Raw genomic sequence first — 21,433 nt, forward strand, 5'->3', positions numbered from 1 at the left:
TGAATATTCCTAATTTTTTTTATTAAATAAAAATCAATGACACAGGAATTGTAATTGTAAATAAGCATATAAATGCATCTTAAACGCTTTGTAATAATTTAACTAATCAGTTTAACAAAACATTTAATGAAAGCCTCTAAAAGACATTTAAAATACAATTACAAAACGTAATTAAATCGCAAGGAGCGCATTGCTTTCCTCCTCGAGCACGAGATTCAATTGAAGAAAGTGAGTATAAATTCAAGTATTATAATTCGTAATGCATGTTCTGAACCATGGATAAATAAGCTTTATGAAATGTATTGTTAATCAAGTTATAAACATGTTTACCATTTTATTGCGGCAGATTGCTATCATTACATGCATATATGTGTCAGATTTAATGAATGCTTATAGATATTTCAATGTTATGTGCCGAACTAAAGAATTCGATTAGTTTTCATTCTGCAAACTTGACTGGTGTTATGCCACGAGGCTTACTACAGGCTGTATTTCTAACCGTTGCTCGCGGTCCTACAGTGTCGCAGGCAGATCGTCTTATTTGCCCGACGGAACATATACAATATATCGACGAGCGTGTGACATCAATCACACCTCAACCTACATCAGTGATAAGACATCGACCGCCGACCTTCGGATACTTTTTTACATCATAACCCACACCTAGCCCCTCAACATCCTAAAACCAAAACGTATATAAACCGAGACTTCGCCCAGCTCGGGCAGTTCTTGTCCTTCTTCTAGTTGCTGTACTCATACAACCCCTTTTCTCCGGTTCGGTGTTATTTTGTAAGTGTTAACATTTATAATAAAGTTTTATAAAGGAAAATTAGTAGTTGGGTTACGACTCAGCGTTCTTACTACAACCCAAATACCAACTTTACGTGTTTGTTCGACCAATCGCGGGGAGACGTAGTTGCTAGGAGAGACGTCAACGGGAGTCGTAAATTCCCGTTACGATTATAACAATCGACGCCACGACTTGATCGATCCCCTGATTTTCGGTGAGATAATAGGGGTGATTGAGTTTGTATAACACTGTGATTCACAGAATTATAAATTATATATTTCCAACACTTAGATTACACTGATGAGCATAGATAGATAGATAATCACTTATCGCACGAAGATAAGATAGATATGTACGTTAGAGCAGGGCTCTTGTAATTGGATTCAATGTATTAGTGGACGTAGCACTATAAGATATTTAGGAGAGGAAATGTAGGCTCGACAATACCGAGACCGACTCTCGCGTTATGTTTAGACTGCACGATGGGCATTAGCGGTAGACTTAGTAGTTGACTTTTCCAACGATGTAGAAGAAGTGAAGTTGAGTGACGATGCTGTGTCGGAGGAAAGCTAAGGGTGGGTGTGTCTAGCGCACGGGTCCATCGGATCTGTTGGTGACGATTTTAGTTAGAAGAGTGAGGGAATAGGCTTCGTTGTTAATTGGTTAAACGAAGGGTCTTAACCGCCCTCGAGAGAAAGTGGTTAGTGGGAGATAAATGAAGATAGGAGGAGGAAACTTCCTACCAACGTGTCTAGTAGGTAATATTGTTTATGGGAAGCCCAGCTTTTTCGTTAGTCACGTATTGGGTTTTTCCCATTAGGTAACTACCTGCTTTCTCCGTAACTAGTAAGGACGTATAATAATCTAAGGACTGTTTCAAGGACCATCCATAAACTGATAATACAAAAATAATAAACTGAAAGTTTAAGTTTATGGTGGGTCCCTGGGGTAATTGAGGGTACACGGCGAAGACCTGCACACATCCGGCCTCTGATATGTATTGACGTTACACAACCAACAAGTAAGCATGCAAGCGAAGCGAGCGAGCAATAATTACAATTTCCATACTGTACATATACTTTATATTTCCTTACATATATTTTCTTTATTTTCATTTTGTCATGGATCGAAAGAAAGTTTCTGTTGAAAAAAATACGTTTCGCTACGTGCGCGCTTTTTTTCAATTTGTGAGTAGTAACTAGTAACGAATTAGTAACTAACATTTTCCGTATTAAATCTGCACTGCGTGTTCCACGAACCGTGTCCATGTTAAATATTTTCGTTTCAGAGAATACGCGAAAATGTTCGACATAAAAGTTCTAGGATTTAAAGGACTAAATAATGTGATAATAACGGTTTCTTGACAAGTGGATGAATTTAGTGAAAATACGAAGGTCAGTTTTGTTTTCTTAAATGGAGTCATATGCTTTTTATACGTTTATCGATCCACTTCGGCATTCTCTACAAAAAGGCATTAACCTATTTTTATCCAAAACTATATTGATTTAGCAGGTATTTTAATTTGAATTTACCATATTTAACGTATGAAAGCCGTGAAGTGGTAATCTTGTACTTTACTTTACCTTTATCTTGTAATAATAGTTATCTTTTTCGTAAAATGATATCAATTATTTATTGGTTTACCATTTCTATAATTACTCCGATGCTATTTCGCGGCGATGCAAATCTAATCCAAGCCTAAACCCAAAGCATTGATGATATTCATTTTTAATTGATTTTATTAAGATATGTTTATTATGTATGTTGATATGTAAGATATGTTTATTAAGATAATTTTGTTGGAACGCCAACGGCCTAGCGCAACACAAATTTGAACTAGAACTCTTCCTAAAACACCAGCTAATCGACGTAATGCTCGTATCGGAAACCCACTTCACCGACAAAAACTATCTGAAAATAAATGGTTACAAATTCTACCATACCCAACACCCCAGCGGAAACGCCCACGGTGGCACCGGAATCATAATCAAAACAAGTATTAAACACTACGAACTTCCATTATTCCAGAAAGACTACCTCCAAGCAACACACGTAGCAATAGAAGACTGTCATGGTACAATCACCAGTATACTGCCCTCCCAGACACTCCATCGCCAAAGAAGACTTTGATATCTTCCTGGACACCCTGGGCAGTAGATTCATAGCTGGAGGAGACTATAACGCCAAGCACGCCCAATGGGGCAGCAGACTGGCTACAGCAAGAGGCAAAAACCTCTTAAACAGCATAATAACCAACAACCTCAACTACCTCACCACATACGAACCCACATACTGGCCCACTGACACTAACAAAATACCCGACCTTCTCGACTTCTTTGTAACTAGAAATATCTCATCAAGACACGTCCAAATCAACTCCTCGGCTGATCTCTCCTCTGATCATTCCCCCGTCATAGCAACAGTCAGTTCAACAATTATCGAGAATACACCTAATGGCTCCATTCACAACCAACACACCAACTGGCAGCTCTTTAGAGAAGTCTTTACACACTCAACTTCAGCCTTAACTCCACTAAAAACAAAGGAAGAAATCGAAGCAGTCACGGAATACTTAAACACGAGCATAATAAACGCAATCCGCCTCTTCACACCGACAAAGTCATCTATCAGCAAACAGGAATATCCCCAATACATACTAAAAAAATAGCAGAAAAACTTAGACTAAGAAGAGTATGGCAGACCCATAGGACACCGGATGACAAACGCAAACTAAACAACGCAACTAGAAAGCTATCCAAAACCTTAAAAAATTATAAAAACGACTGTTTCCAAAAATACCTCGCCAGCTTATCCCCCACAGCCGACTCCAACTACTCACTATGGAAGGCCTCCAGGAAACTCACACGCCCCCCACAAATGATCCCCCCAATCCGCCGTCCGCAGGGTGGATGGGCGCGTAGCCCTATAGAAAAAGCCGACCTGTTTGCCAAATACTTGTCTAAAGTATTCAAACCACACTCCTCCAAAGCTGCCGCGGACGTTACTGAATACTTGCACACTTGGTGCGGACTTGGCACCGTGTGGATACGAGGCTCTGCCAGTGCAGTGAGGAAACTGGCCCAGGCTGGAAAGGTCGCCATAGGCTGGTCGACGGCGAAGGTCGAAGCCATCGAACGGAGATTGTTACAGTGGTACAGGTGCCTTGGGATAGGACACACGGGGAAGACCTGCACCGCCAAGGAGGACAAGGGGCACCTGTGCTTCAGATGCGGCGAACCAGGGCACCAGGCGAGAGCATGCACTACTGCGAGCCCGAAATGCCTGCACTGCGAGGCGCTTGGAGCACCGTCGGTGCACAGGATGGGGGGACCGGCCTGCGCCCCCTCGAAGAAAGGAACGAAAGGAGCCGCCCGCGGATCCACGGCTGCAAGAGGCAGCGAGAAAGGCTCCCCGTCGCAAAGCGACCCTAAGCCCGCGAACAAGGAGGTAGGCACGGAGGAAGCCACAAACAAGGAAAGAACACCAAAGAACTAAGAATGCGCATCCTCCAGACTAACCTGGGAAGGTCAAGGCGAGCACAAGAGCTGCTCCACCAAACCATCCGGGAGCGAACGGTCGCCCTAGCGGTGGTGACGGAACCATATAGAGTTCTGGATGCCCCGGAGTGGGTCGGAGACACGGAAGGAATGATTGCCGTCACCTGGACATCAACGCCCGGGGCGTTGACCCACGGAGCCCTGCTGGAACGCGGCAACGGGTACGCCGCGGTCGAATGGGCAGGGATGATGGTGGTGGGGGTGTACCTGTCACCTAACAGCGGACGGGCAGCGTTCGAGGAATTCCTAGACGGAGTTGGCGACTACGTCAGGCGACGACTCCCCCGACAAGTGCTCGTCCTGGGAGACTTCAACGCGCACTCCACGGAATGGGGGAACGCCAGGACCAACGCGCGCGGCCGCACGCTATCAATCTGGGCCGCGGGACTTGGACTTCTGTTAGTGAACAGGGGCTCGACCAGTACCTGCGTGACGTGCAGAGGGAGCTCCATTGTTGACGTAACATGGACCTCCCCCGAGGCATTCAGGCGAATCTCAGGCTGGAGAGTGGCCGAAGGGGTCTAGACGCTGTCGGACCACCTCTACATATTCATGGAGGTGGACGCACCTGGACCTGGAATGCCGACGACAAACGACCGGCGCGGCCCGCCGAGGGGGAGACACGCGCGCTCACCGCCTAGATGGAAAATAAAGGAGAGGAATGAAGATCTACTCCGGACGGCTGCTATAGCAACAGCTTGGAGCTGGGAGGCCTCGACAACGACGACCGAAGCAGACGTGGAAGAGGAGGCCGAGAACCTCCGCCAAGCCATGACAGCAATCTGCGACGCATCCATGCCACGGGCCACACCGGGCACGGTGCGAAGCAGAGCAGTTTACTGGTGGAACCCCGACATCGCGGAACTGAGGACGAGATGTGTCCGGGCCCGAAGACAGTACCTAAGGGCCCGCCGCTGGCGACAACGCGACGAAGAAGAAGTCTCCTTGCGCTACCGGGCGTACCGCGCGCTATGGCGCTCGCTACAAAAGGAAATTAAAAAAGCGAAGGACCGTGCCTGGTCCGAACTGGTCGAAACAGTCGAGTCGGACCCATGGGGGAGGCCATACAGGACGGTGACACAGAAACTACGCGCGAAGGGCCCCCTAACAACGGAGGAAATGGAACCAACGTTGCTGACGCGGATCAACGGAACGCTCTTTCCCCCACAAGAAAACAGAGCGGCCACGGGAAACGATACGACCGCTGGAATGGAGGGACGACTGGGAAGTCACGGAGGAGGAGATATGGGAGGCAACCAGAAGAATGACCTCCCGCAACGTGGCACCGGGCCTGGACGGAATCCCTGGCCGGATCTGGGTGGAAGTGATGGGGGTCATGGCCCCCAGACTCCGGCACCTCTTCACAAGATGCCTGAGGGAGGGAGTCTACCCCCGGGCGTGGCGGACGGCGAGGCTGGTCCTGCTCCATAAAGAGGGCCGACCGACGATCTCGCCGTCAGCGTACCGGCCGATATGCCTACTGGACGAGGTCGGCAAACTACTCGAGAGGGTAGTCGCCGCCCGCTTGGAACGACACATAGCGGGCCAAGTGACAGGTTTGCACGAAAGCCAGTAGGGCTTCCAGAAGGGGCGCTCGACGATTGACGCGGTCAGACGCGTACGAGCGATTGCGGAGGACATGGTCTCCCGGAAAGGCGTGGCGCTGGCGGTTTCCCTGGACATCGTCAACGCGTTCAACACCATGCCATGGGACAGGATAGTGACGGCCCTGGAGCACTTCGAGGCTCAGGACAGGAAGAGGCGAGGGACACCAGCGCCCGGCCTATGCATAAACATGGCAGGTGAAACCGTCCGGGTGGGATCACAGATGAAGTATCTGGGACTCACCATCGACAGCCAGTGGACGTTCGAGCCGCACTTCGACTCACTGATCCCGAAGGTGTCAGCGGCTGCCAATGCCCTGTGCGGCCTACTACCGAACATCGGCGGGGCCGGAGACGCGGTGCGCCAACTTTACGAGGGCGTCGTTCGGTCACGAGTGATGTACGGGGCCCCAGTATGAGCGGACGACCTGATGGAAGCCGTCGCAGCATTCTGCTCCTGAGAAGGCTGCACAGAGTGACCGCCATCAGAATCATTAGGGGATACCGGACGGTGTCTCACGCGTCGGCGTCCACCCTAGCCGCGTCCCCCCCGTGGGAGCTGCGGGCGCTGGCGCTCAAAAAGAGATACACCCGCCGGAGAGAATGGCATCCGCGAGAAGACCCCACCGAGCAGGCGGCTCCAAACGACACAGGAACCGCCGAGGAGGACACATGGAACCTGTGGCGATCCCAACTGATCAACGGGAGAAGCGAACACCGAGGCGCGGATGCTGTCCTACCAAACTGGGAGGCATGGAGGAGCCGCCACGGCCTCTCACTCACATTCAGGATGACACAAGTGCTCACCGGACACGGCGTGTTCGGCGAGTTTCTGAAGAGAATAGGGCGAGAGACGACAGACATCTGCTACCATTGCGGAGAGGGCAGGGACACAGCGCAGCACACCCTGGAGCTCTGTCCGGCGTGGGAGCTGCCCCGCTACACCCTGCGGCACGCCATAGGAGAAACGTTGACCCCCTCAGCGATTGTAGAAGCGATGCTGAGAGGGTCACAGGAATACGAGGCCGTCCGTCTCTTCTGCGAGCGAGTTATGCTAGCGAGGGAGCGAGCGGAAAGGGAGAGAAAGAAAAACTCTCACCCCTGCAGGATGAGACGATGGAGAAGGATGGCAGTCAGAAGACCCAGAGCCGCCCCGTCACCACCCCAACGGAATACGACCAGAAGAAGTGACAGCACTAGGGGCAACGATCTCCCCCTAACGCCTACTCAATAGCCGGCTCGAACAAGAGAACGCGAGAAGGGGATGCAACTGAAGTTAATTCATAAGAGGTTCCTGGAGCACCCCTGTCACGCGCATAAGATGGTCATCGTGGAGTTTTAGTCGGTAGGAGTCCGACTCTACTCTGCTGTTACGCGATTATTGCAGCAGCGGAGTGTCCATGAGGATTTCTGCACGTACAAAAAAAAAAAAAGGGTACCAACCGTCAACATCAAAGGGCTACTACGACGACAACGTGTCTGTCTGTCTCGTTAGCGGTCGAATATACGGGCGCATAATACAAATACCGCACCTAGCGAGACTCCCTCTACGTCTAAGGCAGGGACTACCGGGCATAGCCTTACTGACGAATCCACCGGTAGTCCCGGGACGAAACGCGCATTCTCTTTTCTCCTGGCTGAGACTCAACTACCACCAAATTACAAAGGTTCTGCTGCTTAAGTTAGATTTTATTAATTGGTGTATTTGCTCGGGGAATTGTCTCCTGATTGTTTGTGGTAGGCTTTCGTGGTTTATTTTGTCAAAGGCTTTCTCTATGTCCACTAGGTATGTCCATAAAGAGGGCTGTACAGTATTGTTTGTTTTCTAGTGCTAGTGTTATTTCCTTGACTAGCCTGCGCATTTGCTCTATAGTGGAAATAAGTCAACACTTACACCTCATATGTATGTATTCACTTAATAACCTTAGAATTTAATTCTACTGTAACACAAACTTAATTAGTTCTCAGATTTCTACACGGAATACTACTGAACCTCTACCTCATAAATGTTATACCTTTTCCAACGTTATTTACACGATATGTGTATGTGAAAATTAATGATATAAATATCCATATTAACTCTTTTCATTACTGACGTTTATACATTAATATGGAAGTCAAAAACATAGAAGAGTTTAGAACAGAATAATTTATCCTACATTTACAAGTATAAGTTAGTATAAGTATCGACATTTTATAGCATAATTATTATGCAATACGTAGTGAAGTAACGTACGGAAATCTTTCTCGGGCTGAAAACATTTTTCTTATATTGTTCAACTATAGAAATAAAAATGGAATATATAATAAATAACGTATTATAAAATGAAGAATGACGTATGGTGTTGCTTACGCAAACGAATTAGAAAAATTTGCAGCTTTGTAAGATACAATGATATTCTGTAATTATTCATAAGTAAGACTGCACTGTCGATTTTGCTGAAATTTAAATTTGTTGGAAAATTCAATATTCCGAGCAACATTTTCCTATACATATAACCGCTGCTCGGCCTTAGTTTCCGAGATATTTACAAACAATTGTTGTTATTATTAAGTTGAATCTTACCGCCCATGGCAACGTTGTATCTGCATGGTGCGCCCGCTTATCTATCGCATCCATAAATACATCACGACCATCTCCAAACAATCTCTATGACGCACAAACATTTTATTATTTATTTCTTTTTTTTATTAACCGAAAAGTACTTCGAAAATGAAAAAAAGATCCTTTAAACGCATAGATCTGACATGTGTTGGCGGCCGCTGTTAAAAAATATGCAAAAGAAAAATGTTTCGAAATGCAATTTCAAGGATTTGAAAGAGATTTTTTTTTAATCACTTTGTCACGACGTATGTATAAGAAGAAAAATAATTTAAAAGGACGGTGCAATGCCAGTGGTCTTGAATAAAGTAACATATTATTGACGTTAGTGCGAGCATATATCTGTAATTAAATTGGTGGTTATTAAATAAGGATGGGACTATTCCTCATTGTCGGATGCCGCAAGGCGGTCGGTCATGCGCAAGTAGAAAGTAACGATCGGCGAATCCACTCGCGTATTAATATGACTCATGAGTATGGTGACACCTTCTCCAATTATTTTTTTCTGTTATTCGTACGACATATAGAATAATTAAATAAAATTCCGCTTCTTCCTGTCTTTCGCCCACTTGCAGCCTACTTTCCGCCAGCTTATCGCTTTCCATGCTCTGCCTGCGTGTTCAATGCTGCGGTCGCTCAGATTCATCGTTCATAAAATTTATTAAAATATTGCGAAATAGTTTAACACATATGAGAATAAGTATATTGGTTTAAATCTTAAAAATTTAGAAAAAAATATCTCACCAGCCAAATTTATGGACTGTCTTACTATTTAAATTGTAATACAATTTACATATATACACCGCCCAGAATCGTTTCTCGAGAAGATCAAAAAGATTAAGATCATTAAGATAAGATCGTTAAGAAATGTTAGGAAAATATTAAATAAAAACAGTTCTGAAAATACATCTAGAGAGTCTGAATTGTTAGTCCAAGGGGTCGTAACTGTTACATAATCGAATATGTATCCGTGTAAAAGGAACTGTTGCGATAATAAATTATATCACAATAAGTGAGTAACTATTGCAAAGTATGTGTAGCGGCACACGAGAGAGAGGACATTTCAAATCATGTTGTTGTTTTGCCTCGGAGTATCAAGACCGTTAGATTACAAGTAATGTAAGAACAAATAAACTCCGGGCAAAACAATGTCGCCGCTACATACAACCGTCGAATAAAGACGAGTTTGAATTTTCCGACTCTTCCCCGACTAGTATAAATAAACAGAAGTGATCGTGTGCGCGACAGTATCGACGCGTTATCTAAGAGTTATCGACGAGTATCTTGCGAGCATGTATCAAGTATTAATTAGCAATCTTAGTTTGCAATTTATAAACTGTACGAGCGACTTAGAAAATATAGCCTGTTTACTAACTTATTATTTTTAAATATATTCGACGGTTTCAACAACATGCAATAACATTCAATAAATCTCACGATCAGACACTCTCTATACAAGTCCTCTCCACATATGTTATACGAAAAATTAAATATCTTACAATATACTGAAAAACATTTGATAAACAATGAGTTGGCTGAACACGATCATCCGCACACTACTGTACAGAGAATACAAAATACCAATGTACAGGATGGTCTACGCAACTCGAAAATTTCGAATAACATCTAAAGTATGCGTCATATGAAATAATGTGTTTCTGCATGGTTTGCATAATTTCGAACGGTTTCGAACATTATGAAGTGCATGTACTCCTTTTATATAGTTCGTGGCGGTTTGAAGATTTAAAAGCCAACTTCCTCTTACTTTTAAATGGCATGCTATATTATTTATGTCAAAATAACGAAGAATATTTCAATTTTGAGTAAACCTAATAGTTAAGAATAATAGTATAATAGTATAATTATATAATATCAATAGTATAGTGGTTAAATAGTTTAATAGTGAAAATAATAATTAAGGACTAATTTCGCTGCATCTCTTGAAAATGTACCGGGTATTCGAAAATGATTTGCTGCGAGCGTTATTCTACATATACGGATCGGTGAAGAACTGCAAAGAAAGCAGCTACGCGATGACTTTCATCTTAAAGTTCAAGACGAAATTCTTTTATTACGTCGTATTCTATTCAGCGTGAGGATTAAAAATCTGAAAGGAACCATGGATCCCAACTCAATCGTTCTCTCGGGAAAGAAAATAAAGCTATGATGCTGCAAAATTTAAAAAATTAAAAGAATTATTTTAGATAAATTTCTGCTTTCCATTCCTTCTCTATGAATTTCTTCCTCTTGCTCTTGTACGATTTCTTGGAAAGGATATAAATCAAACATACAAAGGAACAGGATATGTCAAGTTACGTAAAATAAATAACGCGTAAAAGACATTCGTCCGAAATATTATGCAACATACGCAAAAGATGTTCCTTCAAAATGCAGTCAGGCTCTTAGATAAAAAATACATAAGATGCGAAGACATTCCTCCGAAACGCTGTGCGGCATGCATCACATTCTTGTGCTCGCTAGAACAAGGAAGAAAACAGGGGAAACAATTTCATAGTGCTTATTTCACACAGCCTAGCGAAGTTCCTTATCGCCATATAACTTCTCGCCCTCCCTCATTAAATATGTATAAGGAACAAAGTATGTTATGCTACATTAATCTACCTAAACCCCCTCTCCCCCACTCCCATTCGATCAACATAAATTCGAGGTCAAGCACACGCTATTCGCGGACAAGGAAATTCTACAAGAAACACAAAATTCCGTTGAAGCTCATGCAAAGTTGCTCATAATCCCGATATGTAACATACTTGTGTCATCAAAATCAGAGTACACATACATTATAATAATCTTTTTAAATAGTTATTGAAATTTTCATATGATATTAAAATAAATGGTATTTAAAGTAATTTAAACTGTTCAAAATACTCGTTAGATCTCTCCAGCTAACTTTCTTTTCTTTTCCATTATTTTCTTCATTATCTCCTTCCTTGCTCTTGTCCACACATGGCTATCCTTTTCCCTGCATTCTTTTATTCTTTTCCATCGTTTCTTCAGCTTGTCCAAACAATCTAATTACAATCTAGTACCATTCAGGTTCTTCTCCTCTGATTTTATCCATAAGTTATTGATTCTTTCTTTATTACCGTATTTGAATCTTGCTATCATCGCTTGATTTCTTCCTCTATATTCTCCTTAATTCCTTGTACTTTCCATTTCTTTTATTATTTTTTTATATTGTATCTGTCTTTGCCCTGCCCTGTCCATCTGTACTGTAGGATATCTGCCAAGTTCTTTCCTCTTCCCATTTTAATCGTTTCTCTATCCTTTTTCCATTTCGACCGTTCCTCTTTCCAGCATTTGAGGATTTGAACATTTGAGATTATCCATTTCGCTCGTTTCCGTCAGCAGAAAAATGCGTTGAAACGTGGCGATGACTCATATCTTAGTCCCTGACATTCGTTCACCTGCCACTGTGCCGATGTCGGTGCAACCTGATCCCCCTTCAGGGCACGCTCTCTCGATAAATTGAGTCGGTGGGAAATAAATACAAATCCAGAACAGTGCTTTCTCTCTTTACTTGCTTCCATATTCTTTTTTTCACCACTTCTCTAAACCTACTTTTATCTTTTTTCTCGTGTTATCTTATCCATATACTTTGTTTATAACTTGGTGAATATCTTCGATTTTTCAAACTTTAATATGTTAAAGCGGGCCATTTAAATGAGCGCATTGTCACAAAAAATGTGTCACAGACAATTATAAGTATTGTTTATTTTTAAGAAAAGTATGATTTCATGACATTTAAAACCAAAAGTGAAGACTTCAATTATGATACCTATGCAATCTTTTATTCTTCAATCTCGGGGAGGGGCACATATATCGGCCACTCCATCCGATGTGCCGTATGTGTTCCAAGCACCTCGTAAAGTGGACACTTGGAAGCAGAGGCAGGACATACCCTCGCTCGGTGATCGGAGCCAGGACACCTATAACATGGGTACCACCGATCTACCGTTGAGGCACATGTCCTCCTCACGTGTCCCAGCTCGAGGTACCCGAGGTACTGCAAGGCTTCCTCCCTAGAAGCTTTCTGCCATGTGGCTTCGACCATTGCAGTCAACCATCCAAGGCAATATTACCTTCCTGCATCAGTCTCCGCATTACTACCAGTAGATTCTTCGTCCTCCGATGATATCCGCTTCCTTGGAACTCCCACTGAGGCTACACCAATGTCAGCAGTTCTCTCTGTCGTTACCGGGATCGGAGAACCTAATATCGCTTCCGCCGATGTCGCTTCCTTTCTGGTCCTTCTCGTTTCCGTTATTGTATGCTTGCTGTTGTCGTCATTGCTTCGAATCCTGGTTGTAGTTTTGGCTTTCATGGAATCAAACATCAACTGGGTCATTTGCCTTTCCCCCTTGACCGAAGCCTCCGGTGGCCTCCAATTTCGGCGGAAAAGGCGAAGCTCCCAGTAAAGCTGCTTGTCGATCGACGGCTAATACCACTTGGTATCACGAGGTTGGCCGTTAATGACTGATACACTCATCAGTCACCTCCCAGTGCTATTGATGGGAAAATTCCCCATAGCCGCGCACCTCAGCGTAAGGTTAGGGATCATTTATAGAGTCATCCTGGTAGTCCGGCGGATGAAGGCGGGGCTCCCACCTGTTGCAATGTGATCAACGGGGTACGATATTTTTGGCTGGATTTCCTCGTGATCGCATTCCCGTACAACGAGCCGCTAGCGGAATCGCGGCCCCTGAAGGGTTGGGAAGGGGAATGTGGTAAGATTACAGGAAAGAGAAAGGACGAGCCGTGACAGCAGCTCCGAACAATTACAGCCCTGACGGCCTCGCGGCCATGTCCCGTCCATGTCCATTTCCGAGCAGCGGCTGACGCAGGTCTGGCGGGTTATTAACCCGCGAAGTCCTCCGGTCGGACCGATGCCATGTATTAAGCCTACATCGCCGTCCCGCTCCCTTTCTCGGGTGGGTTTTTACGCTTGCTTTATCTTTCTGAAGCAGTCAGCATCCACGCCTAGAACCTCACATCGAATGTCAAGGATACGACTGTGAGAAAGGAAAATGGATAGAAAAAGGATTTGGGATAGCCATTGCTCCGATAGCCATTGGCAAGCCGGTTGTTGCGATCTGGTCTTGATCTTCGATGTTCGTAACCGTTATGTATTACTTTAGATGGCGAATCTCAAATTTCTCGAGTTATGTTTAAATCAAAACAGTAGTTGCTGCCACCAGAAATAGTCGTTAATTTGTTTCGATTAATTCGATCCTCATTCGTTATTTTTGAAACAATGCAAAAGCTTGTCGTGCCATTCTAAAGCGCGACACTATTTTGAATTCCCAGATTCTTGTATCCTTGATATTCTAATTCATAACCGTATGAGTAGCATTAACTAGCGCATCAATGCGACTGGTAAGTAAACTCCACGTTTCGGTTTACTTACTATGTCTAGGACTACCAGCACGGGGAAGATTACAGTTTTCTTGGAATGAATAAAATATTCTCAATATCTTCTTGATTGTTGACAATAATAGTCAATGAATAATTTTATTCATGAAGAAGAAGAAAATGTTACAATGTTTAGCTTCTCACCTTGCTTATATATGTTGTCGACCGCACTCTTGGACTATCGTATTAAATTAGTGCAGTTTAAACACTGTATGAATCGTTCATGATTAATAAAATGATCGGGTTTATTGCTTGACAATGCTCAAAGATTAGATTAAAAACAATTCTCGATTAAGCAGATACTGCCGTTCTTCTGAACGTGATATTAACTCGCGATAAATCTTTAATTAACTCTTGACAAAATTTCAATTAACTGGACTGAACTCCATATCTGAAACGAATAACTAAACTCAAGAACTGAACTAAACTCAATAACCGAACTCTCGACAAATAAAGAACTGAAATGTAGACAAATTTTTAACTGACTGACTACTGTCTCTAAGTGGCTACCCTTATTTATACTAAGATTATCAAGGGCTAATTATCACATGAAGGATTATTCCATGATAGCGTGGAGTTTTGGTACGTGATTACTTTTGTGGACGCTCCAATCTTCGATTCTACGGGTGTGTTTCTGGAATTAATAGGGTTTCGGCTGATGTAGTTTTCGTGGAAGCATTATTCTAGTTTCACTTTTTTAAACAAGTCCTTTCTGCTGCATTCTTCTTACAGTATTAGTTTCTACTGGTGATAGGTCATACTCTGGCTAAACACATAATTACCTTGCTGATGCCGGTACTTTGGCACGTGCTAGCTGTTTGTCGCTGTTGATGCTGTGTGAGAAGGTAATAACATACATAAGGTAATAACATTTTCATCTAAATTCCCATTCATAAAGTTCAAAAATTCCTATAAAAAATATATCACCTGGAATTCGGATTTTCGAAATTATAATATAATTTTTGTTTTCGTCGATTCTACATTAAATGGAGTCATCAAGCATGTGTGGCGCATCTGACAAAACTCCTTTGTCATCTGAACATGGTCCATCAAAACCACGAAGTTCTTAGAACGAATACCCCACTTTTTCGATTGCAAGACTATAAAAGCCATTCCCAACCACCAGAAATGGGTTCTTCTTGTATTGTTCTTCAAAGAGTGAATTTAATAAAATTGATTCGTAACATTGTTTTCAATTTTTTTTATTTTGCGAAAAAATTATAGTAACACTTTACAATTAAATTTTGATATTTTCTGCAAAGTTAAGCGAAGTTTATCGTACGCAGTAAACTCTCGATCCCCCTTTGAGATGTCAAACTTTATTTAAAAAAGAAAGACAAAAAGGTCCATACGACTTTTGACGTGGCACATGCATGATCGTAAAAATTGTAAACACTCTTGTAGTTTGTGATATTCTATGATTTCACGTGATTATAGCATCCAACAAAATTAGTAAACGAAATTATAGCAAAATTAGTATCCAACCCATAGTAATTTACCACAGACCATTTATGGTCGTTATCTACGATTTCTCTTTCCACAGCCGAAGGTAACGAAGTACAGGCGGCCGTCCCGAGCATTCGAACTTTACATTTTCTTATATAAGATGCTCCGGAAGGTCATTAGAAACGAAATGTATGTCTTTGAAACTTGTGAGAGGTTGAATGTCATTGCTAAGAAGAGGCGCGGAAGTACGAAAAGTAAGTTTTTTGCATCTAGAAAGAAATATAATGATGTTACAGAAAAAAGTTTAGATTGACAACTGTAGACTTTGGAAAAATCTGCAAAATAGGACGTATGAAATTAGAAACCTTCCATAAGATGATTTGCAAAGGATAGAAACCGTTAAATTTTTTTATCCGTTTGTTGTTCGACATTTGTAATAATAAAAGACGCGCGCTAACGAATTCGTGAAAACACATTTTGATGGACAGAAGAATGACATGGAAACGACACATCATGGATAAATCCAAACAACTTAAATCAAAATTTTAGAAATTCTACTGGCTCATTGGCAGACGCTCCAACTTAAGTGTGCAGAATAAAATAATGCTATACAAAGCAATATTAAAACCTGTTTGGACCTATGGGATCCAACCATGGGGAACAGTGAGTAATTCCAACATAGAAATTCTTCAACGATTCCAATCAAAAACTCTAAGATCCTTAATAGATGCATCTTGGTATGTTGCCAACGAAACAATACATCACGACCTTAAGATATCTACAGTTAAAGAAGAAATATCCAAATTCAGTAATAGATATAACATGAGAATTAACTACCACCAAAACCCACTAGTTACTCAATTACTTGATACGACGAATCAGATCCGCAGGCTAAGAAGGCATTACCCTTTAGATTTAAGCATTAGATTCAACTAGAATCAAACATAGGCTAAACACTTATTATTTAAGTTATAGTACCACGCTAGAATAATTTACTTATAGTTCTCAATGAGAATTGACTGTAAAATTCTTCCAAATAAAAAAACGCATTTCGAAATTTCGTGAAACTCTTCGTCTAGAAATTGTGTAAGTTACTGCTTGATTACACGATAAACTGACTGTGAATAGTTATATTGAGTAATACATAAGAAGAAGATATAGAATATAGAAGAAGAATCTCGACAGAAGAAGTCAGAATACAATGATAAATGCAATTAGTTCACAACACATACATACAACATGCTGACTCCTTAAATATGTACGCAGTGTCGAAAAAATACGTTCTTTCTATCAAAGATATTTTAATAATTTTATAACGAACAACGAGCGAGGACTGGAACCTGATAACCTTCATAACATATGAGAATGTCAAGGGTATTGAAGGTGGGCCCCCCCAAACATCGCCTTTCTACGTACACTATTTACTAACTATTATTTGATAATATTATATATTATGTATAATATTTTATCCAGCTCTAACTGTCACGTCTATTCCCTATTTCGTCGATAGTGTTATAATTTTAACGCTGACTGGTCAAAGGCCTACAAGATTTGTGAACAAACAATTTTGTAACTAACTGAGCCTTTAGGACAAATGGAGGATTTTTAGAAAAGTATTACTTTAGAATTACCTTATTTTAAAAGATATTTATTCTTTATCATCATTGTTAATTACTTAGTGAACTTTTCAATAGTAAATTGATGTTGCTATCGAGCTATTATCTCATGACTTTTGTTTGGTGGAGGATGAAAGAAGTTTTTATCATTATACGGAAGAATATTTATTTTCAGTGAACAGGCTTAATATACAAATTATTAATAGTAAATATTACTATTTTTCTCTATATAATTATTTTGTTGTTCAGCACTACATAAACACATGTCGTAGAATATTTATGTAGGAATGATCTTTAAACACACATTTAAAGATGTGGTATAAACGTTCGCAAATGTTATTTTACTATAAACATCGAGGTGTAAAGAAATCATCATATATAAATTGTTTATAAATCAAAAACCGTGTGCATATAAATACATACATCCTTATGAAGCAATGTCATAAATGAATTTATTTAGAAACGACACGAGTGAAAAGACAAAATGAAACGGATAATGAGCCTCTTTTTTTATAGAATTGTTCAAAATTGTTCAAAAATAACGTTCAAATAGTCAGTACAGAAAACATAATATTATCCATAGCAAAATTACGGTAACAGATATTGTGGTGGTCTGATGTATCGAGTACAGCTTGAAATAGTCGAAAATATATGTATTTATATTAGTTCCTATTTTTTTATACTTTTATACGCACCTTAATAATCGTTGTCGGGCTGTTGACTTAAATTCCTGCTTCAGAATAAATTTCCTAATTCCCATCAGGTAAATTGCAACATACTTCTCCCAATCCATATCCCGTAAATCTAGGTTGACCATATCGCTGTCGTTCAACATTTTTACCTTCCGCGCCAATTCGGCACAGTTATCTCTTTGGTAAGTCCATTCGTGCAACATAAAGTATTGTAGTGATGCGAACATCCTATTGCCACGTTTGAGAAGTTTCATCATTCTGAAATATCATTTTTAATTATTGTTATAGATAAAGAGATTATTCCAGATAGGTTGTTCTCGTTGTTCGAGAATCGATAGAATACTCACATTGGTTCACTACCTCGAAGTCTTAAAAGGATATCTACGACGAACGCAGGCAAAACACGCGGACTTACGCTCAGAACGTTGTAAAGATATCTATTAGTTACGACTGAACAACCTGGATACCATAGCGTATCTTTCAGTGGGGTTTCTATGCTGCATTTTACCATAGCATCTATCATCGGACCCCACCTTGTCAGTTGGAACATTTACATTATTACAATTACTGGAATTATACTTAGAACAAAGTTTATTATTATCCGATTATCTCGGGAAATATTATGAAATTGAAATAAATATTATATTGTATCGCAATTGAAGTATTGGTAGCAAAAGTGCACTTTTGTATTTTATATTTGTTTGACTTCCATTTTCCACATTACTTGAATAAATTGGAACTTTTGGAACACTCTAACATTAGAATTACATTAGTAGAAAAAAATTTGTAATAAATATTACTTAAAAGGACATGTGTAACTCGTGCAGTTGTAAACTTTAACTTCACGATCACAATGTAGGGTGAAATGCCATGCAGTACATATTATCGTGTCGACTATGAGTTCGACAGGCACTACCCAATCTTGTATCTCTCCTACATCGTCCTACTCTCGCACATCCTCCGCCGATTAGCTCAAAGATACCTGGTAACATTATATTGGTTTAGAATTTAATTGTAATTTTTTATTGATATTACCAGAAATGCAGCGCAAAATAGATTTGAAAGAATTCTCGTAATTTTGAGCAACAACAAACTTGAACTATGATAATGATGATCTAGTGGAAATCCTGTCATTTAGCTTTCCACAAACCCGGAGATTAACTCCACTTTTCTGAAATCTGAGGAAATCTGTATTGAACATTTATCATTTGTAAAAGATTGATGAAAATACCTGTTACTGCAGAAATATTCTGTATTCAACCAAGAGATGGTTCTTCCAAAGAGACGCCAATTATGCTTGGCAGCACTATTGCAATTGACAGATCTTTGCTCTTACATGCTACAATCTGCTCTGCCAAATTCTTACTGAATGTGTATGTATTGGGATAAGCTTTTAAAATCCTTTTATCTATTTGGTTGATCGACGTATTGTCGAATTTGTCACACATATCGATCACCTCTGAAGGTTTCCAGCTCGTGCTGCAAAGTTAATAATATGTGATCATATTTTTTACGCTATAATTACAAATATAATATTTGTAAATCATGGAACAATGTTTGCGTATAACTTATTCTTACGTATAAACTTTTTCCCCAATTTCGTGTAGATTCGCATTACTAAAAGCTGTGCTGACGTGGACGAAGCTAATCGGATGCCTCAGTTCGTTCTAAAGTTCGATGACACGAGCAGTACCTTTCGTATTTACATTAATAGCGACGTGTAACGGCTCGTTAATCTCACAGTGGCCGCGGCGTGAAACACTATGTTTACTTTTTCTAACAACAGATTTCTATCTTCTCGCGAAAGACCTAAATCTGGCAGACTCACGTCACCTTTCACGGGGTAAACTCGGCTCAAAACTGATGGGTTCTTTGCTTTGATGCCATCGTAAATCTGAAGACAAAAAAATACCAACTCAATTCCAGAAAAGAAAGTTAATCTATTTAGCTCCGGACATGCTTAATTATTGAAAGAAACATGAATAACATTTACGAACGGGATCATCTATGATCTTCTTAAATCGTTGTTGTATCGTTTCGTCAGTTTTTGGACGAATTAGAATATAAATGGCAGCGATGCGCGGACACACGCGCATCAGTTTTTCTAGGAGACCTTTTCCAACGAAACCGGTTGCTCCAGTCACAAGAATCGCACTATCGGCATAGAATTCCTCGAGAATATTCGACTTATTCAACCCTTTATTGATCTTACTTTCATTCGTTTCTTCATCGATTGTATTTATGTTTCTGGATTTTCACACTGTTAGTCCCAATACTTGTCACTGAATTATCAAATAGTAAGTGGAAAAATTTTTTAAATAATGTACAAAATTTGTTATAGTTGAGATCTTAAACTTAAACAATCTTTTTGTAGTTTCCTTTAGCTTGGAAAATGTGTGTGGAGCATGCGAGCAAATGTTTAACTACAATTAGTAGCACCTGAAGAATATTTAATGAGTATGTGATCTTTTTGTGTTCACCCGTGAACGAGAGGATTGAGATATATAACGCATGATGGTTGTATAAACATTTGTAGCGGCACTCGATGCCAACAGTGATTAGCATCTTTGGTTACAAACGTTCGGAACCCGGGTTCAAATCCCGGCGTCCGTAGTCCGATTTTTCTTTCCGCAATTCTTAAATGAGAAGAAATAGCAGCAGTACCCCCAGCGCCATCTATGCCAGCAGTAGCACTATCATCCACACTATCGCACCTCACCTTGTTTATGCCTGATCATATTTATTAATTATTTATGGAGGCAAAATATATATTTCCGATATACCATTATAGATTTCAATGAGTATATTGTAGATATAGAGTATATTATAGATATAGAGTTATAGATATAACATATAATCGATCATTTTTCTTAGAGAATGTCACGCAGGATGGATTACGTTTTCGAATGTAACAGTCTCCTTTTCTACGACTCGTACGTGGTAATGTGCCGCTCACGTATCGTTCGATTTGAGGATCACTGTATACCCCGCTGTTTGAGCTTACCAGTTTTCATTCGTGTAAGGAAATTTGCTTCCGCACAGTGATATTTCAGTCGATCTTCAATTGTAAATAACTAAGGAACGAAATGGAAAACGCAATCTTTTTATTCTAGGTTTCCATTTTATTTTAACTTCAAGAATTTATAGCAAAGTACACTGGATTCAGTGGAGCCTCCATTAAAGCCGCTCCCCCTTAATCCGAGCACCCATTATCCCAATTTTCTAATATAAGAACGATTTATTATCCCAACATAGCACTTTTCAATAAATGATGACCGTTTCCGTTTCCAATACCTACTGTGCACATATTTTATTAGCGTTCATGTACAATGTATTCTAAAGTATTCTTTCCTTCATTGGGTTCAGTGAATTCTGATTATAAGATTTTAGTATGAAACTAATAGTGCTCTAGCTATCGAAACAAAAGAAGAACTCAAAAGTGATATAAGTATAATAGAATTAGCAAAAATACGTAGTGTTGGAAAAGCCACAATTACAGACGTTGAATGTACTAACGTAATGAACTGGTTGACATTCGAGAAATGGCCTCAATGGTTCAAAGTACAAAAAGGAACGTAGCTCTTTGCAGTTACTTATGTTGAAAGAATTATGTGACTTAGCAACCAAGAAGATATGGATTCCATAGGTATTTAATGGAACTATCAATCAATCTTGATCTGTATTTCAATAAATGAA

At 40.7% G+C, this 21,433-nt stretch overlaps 3 protein-coding genes and 1 pseudogene across 3 annotated transcripts; 3 read left to right on the top strand and 1 right to left on the bottom strand.

Annotated features, from left to right (window-relative positions):
- The first annotated feature begins 3,667 nt into the window (after positions 1 to 3,667).
- On the top strand, positions 3,668 to 4,285 carry LOC117240740. Its single transcript, XM_033506781.1, has 2 exons — positions 3,668 to 3,707; positions 3,780 to 4,285. The coding sequence occupies exons 1-2, from the start codon at positions 3,668 to 3,670 to the stop codon at positions 4,283 to 4,285; spliced, it is 546 nt and encodes a 181-aa protein (XP_033362672.1).
- Positions 4,286 to 4,287: 2 nt separating this feature from the next.
- On the top strand, positions 4,288 to 4,872 carry LOC117240741. Its single transcript, XM_033506782.1, has one exon. The coding sequence runs from the start codon at positions 4,288 to 4,290 to the stop codon at positions 4,870 to 4,872; it is 585 nt and encodes a 194-aa protein (XP_033362673.1).
- Positions 4,873 to 6,366: 1,494 nt separating this feature from the next.
- LOC117240742 lies at positions 6,367 to 7,185 on the top strand. The gene has a single exon (XM_033506783.1). It carries the CDS (start codon positions 6,367 to 6,369, stop codon positions 7,183 to 7,185), a length of 819 nt encoding a protein of 272 aa, XP_033362674.1.
- A 10,413-nt stretch (positions 7,186 to 17,598) lies between these two features.
- On the bottom strand, positions 17,599 to 20,751 carry LOC117240743 (annotated as a pseudogene).
- Positions 20,752 to 21,433: the final 682 nt, after the last annotated feature.

Source organism: Bombus vosnesenskii, unplaced genomic scaffold (genome assembly GCF_011952255.1).
Source record: "Bombus vosnesenskii isolate JDL3184/JDL3185 unplaced genomic scaffold, Bvos_JDL3184-5_v1.1 scf7180000014854, whole genome shotgun sequence".
In the NCBI taxonomy this organism is placed as follows: domain Eukaryota; kingdom Metazoa; phylum Arthropoda; class Insecta; order Hymenoptera; family Apidae; genus Bombus; species Bombus vosnesenskii.

Coding starts and splice junctions, on each gene's coding strand:
- LOC117240740 (XM_033506781.1), top strand. CDS start 3,668: ATGATCCCCCCAATCCGCCGTCCGCAGGGTGGATGGGCGC. Junction 3,708..3,779: donor TCCGCAGGGTGGATGGGCGC/GTAGCCCTATAG, acceptor ACTCCTCCAAAG/CTGCCGCGGACGTTACTGAA.
- LOC117240741 (XM_033506782.1), top strand. CDS start 4,288: ATGCGCATCCTCCAGACTAACCTGGGAAGGTCAAGGCGAGCACAAGAG.
- LOC117240742 (XM_033506783.1), top strand. CDS start 6,367: ATGAGCGGACGACCTGATGGAAGCCGTCGCAGCATTCTGCTCCTGAGA.